This window comes from Populus euphratica, unplaced genomic scaffold, assembly GCF_000495115.2.
Source record: "Populus euphratica unplaced genomic scaffold, PopEup_1.0 scaffold156.1, whole genome shotgun sequence".
In the NCBI taxonomy this organism is placed as follows: Eukaryota; Viridiplantae; Streptophyta; class Magnoliopsida; order Malpighiales; family Salicaceae; genus Populus; species Populus euphratica.
This window is the reverse complement of record NW_011499931.1, coordinates 157,519-171,194: the sequence shown is the minus strand read 5'-3', so window position 1 is coordinate 171,194 and position 13,676 is coordinate 157,519. Positions and strand designations below refer to the sequence as shown.

General features: G+C 31.5%; 1 protein-coding gene across 1 annotated transcript; it reads right to left on the bottom strand.

The window, feature by feature from the left end:
* Positions 1 to 10,273: 10,273 nt before the first annotated feature.
* LOC105136015 (uncharacterized) lies at positions 10,274 to 12,456 on the bottom strand. The gene is made up of 4 exons (XM_011041156.1): positions 11,994 to 12,456; positions 11,693 to 11,748; positions 11,199 to 11,266; positions 10,274 to 11,089 (listed from the first exon to the last, which is right to left on the bottom strand). The coding sequence occupies exons 1-4, from the start codon at positions 12,234 to 12,236 to the stop codon at positions 10,443 to 10,445; spliced, it is 1,014 nt and encodes a 337-aa protein (XP_011039458.1). The 5' UTR covers positions 12,237 to 12,456; the 3' UTR covers positions 10,274 to 10,442.
* Between the last annotated feature and the right edge of the window lie 1,220 nt (positions 12,457 to 13,676).

The following is a 13,676-nucleotide window of genomic DNA, read 5'->3' as shown; positions in this document are numbered from 1 at the left end:
CGCAAGATGTTTAGATTGACATTCCTTTTGCTATATTTCATCTGGTTAGCTATTAAATTTTATATATAAGTCATAAAACTGTAAAGGGTTAGTTTTTTTGATAATTTTATTATATTATCAATGTGCTTATCTTAACAATGATGAATATTATTATTTTTTAACATTTTTTTGAGTAATTTATTAAGGTTTTTGATATTTTATGAGGATGAGGAAACATGCTCAACTAAATGAATAAATTATAATGAAAGAGTATGGATCCAAGCATGTAATTTATAGTTTAAGGGTTGAAAATAGAAATATAAATTATTTAGCGAATATTGTCAATCAAAACTGATATTAAGAGGTATCTGTGCATATTAGACTAGTGACCTTGGTTAGCACGCGTAAGTATAAGAGGACCTTGTATTGCTACTAGTGATCTTGGTTAGTGTAACAGCAAAAATTATGGAGCATGATGTCAAATTCCAAAATCTCCCTGTTTGAAGAGTAAATTATAACTTGGTTCTGATATTAATTTTTACAAAACTAAAAAATTAATCCACAGTTTCAGCAATTTTATGTTTAACCCTGTATTCTTTAATGTATTTATAATTTAATTTTTTTCTCAATTTCGTGTTATTAATTTTCCAATTTATTTTTTTCTAAAAAAATAGAATAAATAAAAGAGAGGCAAGTGGTTTCAAATATTTAACTAGAGAAAACGTATTTCCAAAAGAATAAAAAAACTGAGAACAGTCAACGCAGATCAAGAGAGTATTTAACTATTTCTTATACCATAAAGAATAATTAATCAATTTTGACACTAATCTTAATTAACTCCAGTTTGCATGAGTGTGTCATCAGGCGGCCTATTGTCGCAGCTAAATTCGGGCTTGCTAACTTTCCTTTTCTGAAGGGTTTGTTTGGCTAACGGGCTCCCATTAACATCTAGAGGCGATGGGCAAGGGAGGAAAGCAGCCGCACATTAAGCGCAGATCCAAACACAGAGGTCAACGTTGCGCTTGGAATATGTCCAAAGGAAACGCATCATTTTATTACCAAAAAAACAATTTAATTATATGAGCACGAAAGTGGCGTATGACATAAAACGACATCTCCTAAAGCCTCATTAATTAACAATTTAAGCTTTTAAGCTGTATGAATTGAGTGATTCTTTGGTAGTTTTATAATGTTTAATTAATATAAAAATTTTCCTAAATTCTCATTTATTTATTCAATTTTGCCTGCATTATCCTAGTTGTTTCTGATTTTGAATAAGCACGAGAGCATAGAGACTCAAGTCCAAATTCCCCTGGACCCGCTGGCCACAACCCATTAATTCATATTTCCACCCTGGCGTTGTGCATCGTAGTGCCCCAGAGTCCCAGCTCACGGTAGCCGGTGGCCCTCAAGCTCGGTGCCAGTCTCAGCCACACGTGCTGGGCCTTCAATTCCCCTACCTAAGCTGCACGTTATTCTATAAGCATATAAATTGTTTGCTAGTGTGGTGCAACAAATAAAAGTTGGAGAGAAAGAGATGGAAAGAGAGATTTAGACAACTTTATCCGTTGAAGGTGAAAATTCTTCAAGGGGTTTCTTAAATTCTTTCACCTGTTTGTATATCCTTCACTGTCAATCCACTCGAGTATGGCCCCGAAAGATGCTTGGAATAGAGCATCTTTTCCATGAAAATGAAGCTAAGTTTTTTTTTTTTCGTCTACATCATTTAAGAGCAATTCCAAGCCTGTGGACCTTTAAGTTCCACTATTTGACAATAAGGTCTTTGAATTTGTGCCTCTTTTCCCCCCCCTCGCCCTCCTCTCTCAAGCTTTATTGTGTCCTCATGGTTATCAAGCTCGTCGTCGTCCTTTTCCTTTTCATTGCAGAGGAGCATATGCATGTTCTTTTGATAAGTTTTCTACAAATCGAAATGATCCCTTCTGAAGAATTTTACATTATGGCGACCTGGAAAAAACTAGGAAATTCGTCTATACATGAAATTAACCACTGCAAACTTATGGATGGAGTGGATCGACTGGAAAATAAGTCCAACATGCAAACTCTGACATCCAAAGTTCTTGAAATCCCCATATAAAATAAAATTCCATTCCTTTCTTCAGTTTATGTTTTTGTGCCTTTCATCACTCTAGTACTTGTTAGAAGAAGCCCCACGAACAGAGTACTTGCCCGAATGGAAGCATCGCAAATCGCAGTACTGAATATGCCAAAATGGGGCTGGTAAATGGTAGTACTCACGGGCGCCTCACCTGCAGTCTCAGTTTGAATCATAAAAGCGAGGTAAATTCAGAATATATGCATGTGCGAGCTGGGACTTGTTCACGATTTTAGAATTTCTTAGGCAAGAACTCGATCTTTCAGTAGAAATAACTTCTTAAACCAAAGAGTGACCACAATAGTTTCGTGGGGATGGCTGGTAAAAACGTGTTTTTACTATTGAATTGTGTTGAAGAATCCAACTTAATACCAGAAAGACGTCTTGATTCCTGGTTTCTCTCACTAACCTCGAACTCATGACTAATTAAGTATATATGTTTTGGAACTTAATCCCCACAAGCTAGAAAGGAGGGCATGACTTCTAGACTCTAGTCCTTCTGGGCTTTATTGTGTTCTTTTACATAGCCTGTTCAGTATTGAATTCCAGCTGGCCTATATAAAAAAGTATTGATTCCAAACAGCAAGTTAATACAATACGACTGTGTGTGTGTGTGTGTGTGTGTGTGGAGAGAGAGAGAGAGAGAGAGGATAGAGCTATAGATGTGCACTCAAGATTTCTGAGTTTCAAAGGCCAAACTTAGATGATGTTGTTAATTAACTGAGGGAATCCTAACGCCTTAGGGGCGGCGGCGGGTGCATTCAAGACCTTCCTCGTGCCAAGTGCAAGTGCAGCCTGGAATATTATGCAGACAACACAAGTACACATCACCTAGTATGTCACCTCGCATAGACTTAAGTGTAGAAAGTCTTTGTGTATATTTATATATTCAATATACTAACTCTGCATTTTTCTTATTTTATGTAACCAGTGCTTAGTATTCACGATACATATTTTGAGTATAGTATTACGGAACATGTTATTTTAATGTTGTCAGCAGGCAAACCCTTTGTTGACGAAATAATGTCCAGTACTGCTCTTCAGTAAGAAATCATGTAATAGGCTCAGGGGATTTTCTAAAGTTGTGTTTACGAAATGCGAGTCCCACAACGATTTTTCTTTTTCTTTCTTTTTTTTCTTTCTTTTTGTCTAATGAGATGTGTAATGGATTTTGGGATACAAAATGAAGACAATAGAAGAATACATGTGGGTGATGAGACAGCTTTAAGCATAAAGGTCCACTTGGGGCTAAAGTTGAATCAATCATCAAATGATTATGATTTTAATCATGATTAACGGACCATGTCAATTTCAGTTGTGTTTCTACATTCTGTGATGTCCAGGCTGGCTCCATGCTCCCCTCAATTCTCAGGCACCCCCAGCTTGTAAAGTTTTGTACGTTCTGCTAGCTGGTAGCTTAATTAACAGCATATACATCCCCAGTTAATGCAACTAACAAGCAAATTAAGATGTTTTCTCTGCATTAAAAAAAAAAGAAGAAACATGCAAGCTTAAGAAACTCATTAACTCCTGTCCTTGCCTTTCGGCTGATACATGTAGAAGCATGCGTCTATCAAATTATATCATGAGTTCATTGGTATCAGGCTAATATTATCCAACTACATGACACTGATTTTTGATATCTTAGGGGGTAAAGATGCCTACAATAGCTAGCTAGCTGTTGGGACCCTTGGCTTTACAATTGGTGACACCACCCCACTGGGCTGGCCGGTTCACCCCACGCCAAGTAATTAAGACAAAGTTTCTTGGTAACTCAATATTGATCAAGAAACAACTAATTTAGATTAAATAGTCTCTCTCTCTCTCTCTCCCTCTCTCTCTCTCTCTCTCTCACACACACACACACACACACATATGCAAGAGAGTGGCTGTGTACCGACACCTTGTTTTAGAGCAATGTTTGTCTTCATTTGATTGCAGACGCGCTTGTCTTGCCTTATCTTAGGAACTGAAAGTTAATTATAATTAATTATTTCTGCAGATCTTACTACGTGCTTTTACAATCTTAACCTTTATCCGGCTTAAGTTGCATCTACCTAGCCAGCTGGCTGAGAGGATGAGTCTATCAACTTGTGGAAATGGCTTTCTCTATCTCGGAGGTCTCCATCGATCAAAATCTGTCACAGTTAATGCTCGAGGCACACAAAACTTTGGAAAATTTAGTTAATATCGATACTCCAACCGGTTATATATATATATATATAAAACCTTTTCAACTAGGTATTAAGGTCAATGTGTTTTTTTTCCCTTGACACGATTTTGTTTTACAAGTTATTTGGTGTTAGATTTGTTATATTATTTTTTAAAAATAAAATTATTAACTTAATCCTAAAATAAATAAAAAATAAAACTTATTACTCGTGAAATTTTTTACCTTTTTAATTTTTTTAAAATAGTATAATTACTTTAATGTTTCTAAAGACAAAGTCAACTTAATTCTTTAACCCAAAAAAAATTATAATCTTATATTTTTTGTATTATAAATTTGAATGTTGCTTGAGTTTTTTTTAATTAACCTATATTAAATATAATTTTTTAAAAAAAAAAACCCTGATTGCACGAAGCAATATTAGCATCTATATATAATTACCTGCCGAAATTATCTGAAAATTTGAATTTCAACTAGCTATAAACACTTCAAATGCGTTCTGGTATATATATAACTCACCTTTTGAGTTGTAACTAGAAAAGAAAAAAGAAAAACTCACCTTTGGAATTAAAAAGGTTTCCTCTCCTCTCCTCTCCTCTCATTCAAATGAAATGATGCTTAATTACACACACAAACACTAAATCGTGATTAATTGCTTGTTTGTACACGTAGCAAAAGCATGTCCACACAGCATCCATGAAATCTCAAGCACTGTTAAAATATCAAGAAAACTAGCTCAGAAAATCTCTCTCTCTTTTTTTTTTCTTATTGGAAATAAGGAGGGCACAGGCCCCCCAGGACACACATTATTGGGGATGAATATTTAGTGCGTGGTATATATCATTTGTGCTATGGTGGTGCTCTTTCCGACTGCTACTGTTGATAGGCTGGACTGCAGGGCTATCATTTTCTGTGAAGATTTTATATCCCGCTAAATACAGTTCACAAAAATAAACCATGCTTGCTGGACATTTTCAACCATCAATTTAGAAAGTGTTTGCATGCACACATTCTATGCCATGCAGCCCCACCGCCCCCACACCACCCAGCTTCTGGTCTCTAGTCTATAGAGACACCAATATATATACACAAACGCGTCCACAGCGACTCAGTGCAAAGCACTCTCCAGTCGGGCAGCCGTGCTTCCATCTACAATCGTTTCACCTATTAAGATAGATATATTTCAACAAGTGCTCGAGTCTATAAATTGTCAAGACCATCTCTTTACAATTGTAGTCAAGACTACAATGCCTCTATGGACCTGTGTAGCAAAACTGGATGCGTGGAGGCGCCTACCTGGCCGACCTTTGTAGACAATTAGGAAATTTTACATGTTTCACCAATCGTTATTCTTGATCAACATTCAGTAGATTATTCGAGCTTGAGGATGTCCTTAGATTCTTAGCCCCCGCTTAAATTATTTTTTTCAAACTAAAAAAAATCAATATGAAATACTTTAAAAATATTAAAATGATAAAATATAAGACTATATATATTTAAAAACATATATATAAGATGACGATAAAACAAAAAAAAGATGGATTAAAATAATATCTTCAAAAATCAAATACAAATAAAACAATTTAAAAAATAATATCTTCAAAAATAAAATACAAATAAAACAATTTTAAAAAAAATATGTTCAAAAAAAGCCTTCAAAATTCGCGATATAGGTTATGAGATTATAATAAACTTATAACAAATAAATTGAAGATAATCATAAAAACAATCTTTAAAAAAGAAATAAGAACTAATATAGAATTATAAAATCATAAAAGAAAATGAGAAAAAATAGAAAATACATGAATGATATTAACTTTTCAAACTTATGACTTGAATCATTAGATTAAAAGCATTACAAATAAACAAAAATATAAAGTTCAATTCTCATCAAATCAAATATTAAAGGATAAAATCTTGAAAAAAAAGATCATTTATACGAAAGGATCTAAGAAATTGTAGTTAAAAAAATAAAGGTGAAAATTAAAATAAAAAATAAATTGGAGAACAAACCAAAATTTTCAATTAAAGGGTTTGAAAAACTAATATAGTATGATAAGAAATTTTTTATTTTTAAAATAAAAAATAAATTTAACATAAGAAAAAATAAATCAAAAGAACGAGAGCCAAATTGAAAAAAAAAATAAAACAACATAAACTTTGATTGAAGGATGAAATTGAAAACCAATAAAACTTTAACAAAAGGCCATTGAAAAATTAAAAATCAAAAGAATAAGAACCAAAATAAATAAAAAAATAACATATGAGAAATTATAATTGAATGACTAAATTGAAAACAAATAAAATTTTTATAAAAAGGATAAAAACAAAAATTTATAAAAATCAACTGAATGAGAATTGAAATTCAAATACCAAAAATTAAGAAGACAATTATGCACTTTTTCTAGCAGAAGAGAGAGAAAAAAAAGATATAACCACCTAGGACAAACATTCTATTATTTATCGTCACATATCATACTACCAGGAAGATAACGTGATGAAGCTTCCAAGAACATGATAAAATATCAAGTTTGGCCACTAGTTGATATCTCACATGTCGTCCAAAGGATACAAACTTTTAGAATAAAAAATAAAAATTCAATGTAAAAATATCAAAACACCGCTTATTATTCTAAATATCACAAATAAACCTATGTGAAAAGACAAAAACATCCCTAAATGTATAACATTTTTTTGTCTTTTCTAAAAGCAAATTTATATTTTAATTGTAGTCTAAAAAGGAAAAAACAAAAAAAAATCCTTGGGTAACATCTCTGTTATTCTTTTTACCTTAAGAGTAAAGAAGTATTTTTAATGTTTCAAAGTTTATTTAAAGTTAAAAATAATCTTTAGTCAACAATTCTAAATTTTGTTGATTTTAAGAATAAAAATATAATTATATAGTACAATAAATTTAAAAAATATTAACATACCCCTCTAAATAATCTTTTAATGACCAACAAACTTCTAAAAAAGATCAAATTATCCTTAACTCAAAGGCTCTTATTTTTTCCATCCAAGAAAAAAATTATAATTTTATTATAGTGTCTAGTGCTACAATTAAACACCAACGCCATATAAGATTTTTATTAATTTTCATTAAATTCTCCATCTATATGGAACAACAATATCATAAAGCTATAAAATAAATTTAAGTAGATCAAATTTTTTTTTTCTATGGTGTTTGTGGAGTAAGAACAAAATTACATAAGCAAGTTTGAATTATTTATTTTATCATAACATGAGTGTTCTAGTTAAATTAGATATTCACCAAGTTTGAATTATTTATTTTATCATAACAGGAGTATTCTAGTTAAATTAGATATTCACGAAAGAAAAAAAACTGGAGAGCATATATATATTTATAAAAAGAACATTAAGTATATATTTAAAGAAACATGATTAAAAAATTAAAATTCAATACTAACAAGCATATTAATGTATTTGATTAAACAGATCATAAATAAATACATTTTTGTTAAGGATTTTAGAATTGGTCAAGCATTTTTTTTTTTATCATAAATGAATTCTTTTATTTTAAGATTTTATTACTTCTTATTTGGAAGCAAATAACATGTGCAATAAATCTCTAAATGTTCTAATAACATCATATTATTTAGGTTTGTTTGTTTTACGAAAAATAATTTCATGAAAATTACTTTCTAAATTTTTCTGGTTTTGTTTGTTATTAAAAAAGTTAGTTAACGAAAAATACTTTTTAGTTAAATAAAATTTAATTTTGTTTTTAGGAAAGTTTTTTCTATTTATTTTGGAAGGAAAACAATTTCTAAAAGTTGTGAAAAAATTAAAAATATCATGTTATTTGCTAATTATATCAAATTTAGTTCTCAAATTTTTTATTTCTATATATTTTATTTTGAATTGTTTTTTATTTAGTTCTCAAATTTTTTATTTCTATATATTTTATTTTGAATTTTTTTTTATTTTAACCTTTAAAATTTGATTTAATTTAATTTAGTTAGGTTCACTTGAGGCTTTTTTTATTTATTTTTTATATATATTTACATCATATTGGCATATGTTCACTCCTTACATTTTTATCATGTGTTTAGCCTTCTACAATATTTTTTTATGGTGTAAGTTCATTCAATCATTTTTGTTTGTATTTATCATTTAAACCATGAGTATTTTAGGATAGATTTATTTTTTTTATTTATTTAAACAAAAAAGCTTACTAAAAATAATCAGGTAAATATCTCATCTTTACAATTTTTTTATTGGTTATTGTTAACAATTTTTTTTGTTTACATAAATGGCTATTGAATTATTTAATTAGATTATTGCATAGACTTTTCAAATTATAATTTTAATTTTCTTGTAAAAAAACATATTGAAGCAGTGTACATATCTAGAATTTTTTTTAAAAAAATATATATTATAACCTGCATGTCAAATTCATGATTTTAATATTTTTTCTATTTTTCTATTTTTTTCTTTACACTTTGTTTTTAGAAAAAAATATTATTTTTTTATTCTTTACACTTGGCATATTTTTACTATTCTTTTTATTCTTTTGTAATTTGTTTTTTTAATTTGTTTACACCTTTTATTTTTGAAAATTTATTTTGCACAAACTAAGAAAATGATATTTCATTATAGCAATTGCAACATTATTTTATTTTTTGGTTATATTAAAAATTAACTTGTAATCTTACATATATTAATACATGTGATTTTTATCATATTTTATTATATGTAAGTGTTGATTTTGTGTTTCATGATTATATTTTTTACTTTACGTAAAAAAATATATTAATAATATCCATATATTTATTTTTTTGTATTAAAAAATTATTTAATCTGTAGCTAAACGAGCTAAATAAACACATTAAATTTATTTTTTTATTTATTAACACAAATAATTATAAAGACTTTCTTATTTATAATTAGAGATTTTTTTTAAAAATAAATTTAAATAACTTGCGTATTTATTTTTTGGTTTTGAACCAAAAAAATTATCCGAACGCAAAACAAAGATCTCATTAGTAGTGTTGTTCTCTATTTTGTAAACATTGGGATGAGATCCAAGGCTCAATATATACAAATATCTTCTTATGATCACGACAAAGTTGAAGTGATGTTTTCTCAATGTATATTATGCACAGAGACTATACATCCTATTTAAAATTCAGAACACATGTTACCAAAAGTAATTGAAGTTTGAAATAGTTCTTTGGTTATATATATTATATATATATATATAAAAAAAAAAAACAATTTGTGATCAACTAATATAACAACGAATTTCAATAATAATAAATGTACCATAATGGGTATTTTTACTAAGATTGTTATTGTAAAGCCCTGTCCTTGTTAATTAGAGTGATAAATCCTTATTCTTGCCTATTCTTTTTTATTTATTGTTGTGCCACCAATTTATTAAGCATCAATTTGAGCTCCAAAGAAGAGAAAAAGGAGTCCATGCCAACGCAGCTGCAAAAGCAAAAGACTAAAGAAACCAACACAAACACAGTCAATCCTTGTTCTTGCCTCTCTGTCGATATTGATCACAATAGGACAAGATATGGAATGACTAGCTATATTTGTTGCATGAGGACAGAAACAAGGAATGCATTCATATTTTCCGTGAACAATCTCCACTTATTCTTCGGCCTGTATGAGTTTGAGAGTATTAGTGAATATTGTTTTTTTTTTAAAAAAAATTATTTTTTATATTAGTATATTAAAACAATTTTAAAATAAAAAATATATATATATATTTTTTTTAAGAAACACACTTAAACTAAACTGAAGAAACACCCTGGGATGCAGCCAAATCTCAACTGCTGTCTCCATGGTCAAAATCTACACAGTAACCATAGTATTAAACAAGAACACTCTCATGCGGGTGGTTCCCCCTTATAATACCATATAACTGTTCGCTAAAGTTTGCATTTACGGCAGATTATATACTTTAAACCGGAAATAAATACCCATATTTTAGCTATTTATAATTTAGTATAAACCTTTTCTGGCTCATTACATCTCTATTTTTATAAAGATCATACCATAAGCATCAAAATGGAGGAGGTGCTATAAGAAATACACTTTATCAAACATCGTTTTGTTCTATCGTTAAGATCCTCTAAACAGAGAAGGAAAAACTGCAGTCCTCAACATGAACTCAACTCTCGACTTTAATTTCATAAACATGCAATTCTACTTGCTACTCTCTGATACTGCAATGCCATTATTTGCTAGGCCCAGCAAACTGCTAATCGATCGAGCTTTGACCATGCCAAGCTTCACCTTCTTCTTCGCAATCATTAAAGGCTTCGTGTCATCTCCATCTTCATCAGCTGGAACATCATCGAGTTTAGTATCTGATAATAAACGTTTCGTTTGTTTTTCCTCTGATGAGGACGAGCTCGATAATGGCTTGGACTCGGCCTTCTTAGGTGCAGTGCGAGCCATGGATCGGCTTCGAACGCTATTCATGCTTCTCAGCCTTCCTTTGCCCAAGTGATGCTCACAAAGTGAGTATCCCACAAGAGTTTGCTGGCAGCACCTCCAACCTCTCCCATTTACACGACTGCACCTCGATCCTTCCATAAGGGCACCACCTCTAGCTTTCCTTTTAACACTAGTATTATTAGGAGCACCACCAAGGCCCTCTTTGACGATTTCATTACTTTCTTCTTCTTTTTTGTTATTACCTTTGATCTGCAGCTCACATTTCTTGTTCATCTTTGTCTTCAATTTCTTAGCTTTCTCCATTATTATTTCTTCATCATCTGATGGTCTTTCGAAGATTCCTCTTCCCTTTAATGGATATGCTTTCTCTCCCTCACCCCATCTCTCAACTCCTGTAGTGCAATCAAACAACAAATATCAAAATGTATATGACTTTCATGGTGTCACGTCTGTGGGGGACATAGCTAGTAATGTTGTTTTGAAACATGACAAGAGTTTTACCTTGACGGGAACAACTCGATGGTGTAAGATTCAGAGTTTCTATTTCTGCACCCATGAAACTTCCCTTCCTAAAACAAATAACCAGACCAAGAAGATCCACAAACACACACATGAAATTCACAAAGCCCAAGGAAACAAATACCAGGTAGCAAGTAAGAAGAAGAGAAGAATGCAAGAATGTAGAGCGAAATGTGTAGGACCATCATCCCATGCTAACATGCACCGCATGGGCATATTAGCTAAGCCAAAATAAAGAAAAAAGAGAGCACCTAGATTAGATTAGAGTAGATGGTGAGGTATGGTTGCTAGCCAAAGCTGACAAATAATTAAATAAAAACACTTGAACAGTACCATTTCCACTAATTAGCAATTACAGTATTTTTCCTGGTAAAATTCATACAAGAGCCTCTATTTTCAACCTCTTTTAGTACAAGATTTTATGAAATAAGAGAAGAACATGGATTTTTTACTTTATGCCTTCAATTCTTTCTCACCTGGTATCATTACTCCTCTCTCCATCTCTCCATCTCTCATCTTTCTCCAACATAATCTACACAATAAAATCACAACAAATAGAGGATACAATCAACTATACTTGCTGTCCAATATGATCTTATGGGGTGCAAAAATTAACCATAAAAGGTGAATCCAACGAAATGCCTTTTTCATGTAACACTGAACACAAATGCACTCCTCTACTAAACCACCAACCAAATAAACTCAAAAACAAGATATATTAAAAGGGGGGTATAGTGTTTTTTTTCTCACCAACCAAAATTAACAATCACTGCTTACCTTCTTTTCTTGTTGTGCCCCAGCACTACCAGAGCAATCTTGGCCACCTCCGATCGGTTGATTTGGTTGATCAGATGGCTGGGAATCATAGCAAGCAAGCCTATGAGGTTGTTGAGGGAGATTTTGAGGTGGGTTTTTGTGTATTTGAAGTTGCACCACAGGAGACTGGAACTGGGGATCTGAGAGAGGTACAGGAGATAGAGAAGATAGAGGTAAGGGAACCTGTCTTTTCCTGATCCTCATAGGTGCAATATAAGATTTTGCTATCTCTCTCTGTGTCTTAAAAAGATTTGATCAGACAAAGAAACCAAACCAACCCACAACCAAGAAGTGATCTTTCAAGTGAGGGTCAGAGGAATTTTACAAATATGTAGACAGAGAGAATTAATAAACAGGGTGCAAACACCCCAACACTACTTCCTATACGAAATACAATAACTCCAAGAAGAAGAAAAAAGAAAAAAGAAAAAAGAAAAATATAAATGCTTTATTAATAATAATAACAACCCACAACTCTCTCTCTCTCTCTCTACTTTTTTATTTTGTTGCGCAACAGAGAGCAAGGGATTTGGGAGGGTAGTAGTGATCCTCATGGTTAGAGGGGGTGGTGCAGGTGCGGTGGCACGTGCGAGTGACTGGCCAAAAGGGTTGCAGGTAAGAGGGGAATCACGGAGGAGGAGGGGACAGGGTACGGACGAGACTGCCAGGGTGAAAGCGAGGGACAGAGAATACAAAATGATGGGAGCGGGTTGTCTGTTTTTCTAATCATTTATTTATCTGTTTGTACTCTTTTGCTACCATATACTAATTGTACACTACAATATTCCTAATCAATCTATTAATATTTCATTTTCACTTTCTTGTACTCACATTTCTCCATATCGGTTTCATAATTTTTTTAAAAATTATTTACAATCCCTTTAATATTACGTAGCTAGACTGATGTTGAATTTGAGATTTTGAAAAGAAAATATGAAATAAAAATAAGGATGGAAGAAAAACCTGAAAATTAACTACCCTTTCATTAATAGTTATGGTAATTCTTTATTATATGATGCTCTTTATCTACTCACCCATTCATGAATGGTTTATGCTACAGCATCCTTCAAACCCGTTTCATGTAGCTATGGCCTAATTTTTATTAGCTATTTACTGATGAGGAATGAATGGTAACTTTAGATAAATTATAGAGTTAGACATTGAGAGATTTTAAAATACAGGAGCTAAAGTGAAGCGTAGGAGGATCTACATGGACTAAAATATGATATGGCTCATCCTTTCTTTACTTCCCTCTTTTGAAGGGAGGAGGTAACGGGTCCCATACAGCTCTCTATCCCCTAGAGAGTAGCCAAGATGCTCTTTCTTTTGCATATGTGTGGATTAATTTTGCATTATTTTTTTTATTATTATTAGAGTGGGAGTTTGTGAATTGTGACAACGAGTATATTACAATTACAATTTCACAAGCTAATTGTTGTTTAAAAAAAATACTTCAGGTACAAATTCATTGTCATGTTTCATTGTAAGAGCATAATAGTGTCTTTGCCTTCTTTGAAAAACAAATGTCTTGGTTCCGGGGCATTGAAAACTTTTTTCGAAGGGCATTGACTATTATAGGATTGATCATGAATTTTTGTGTTTTTATTTTATTTTTTTTATAGCATAATGATCTAATTGCTTTTT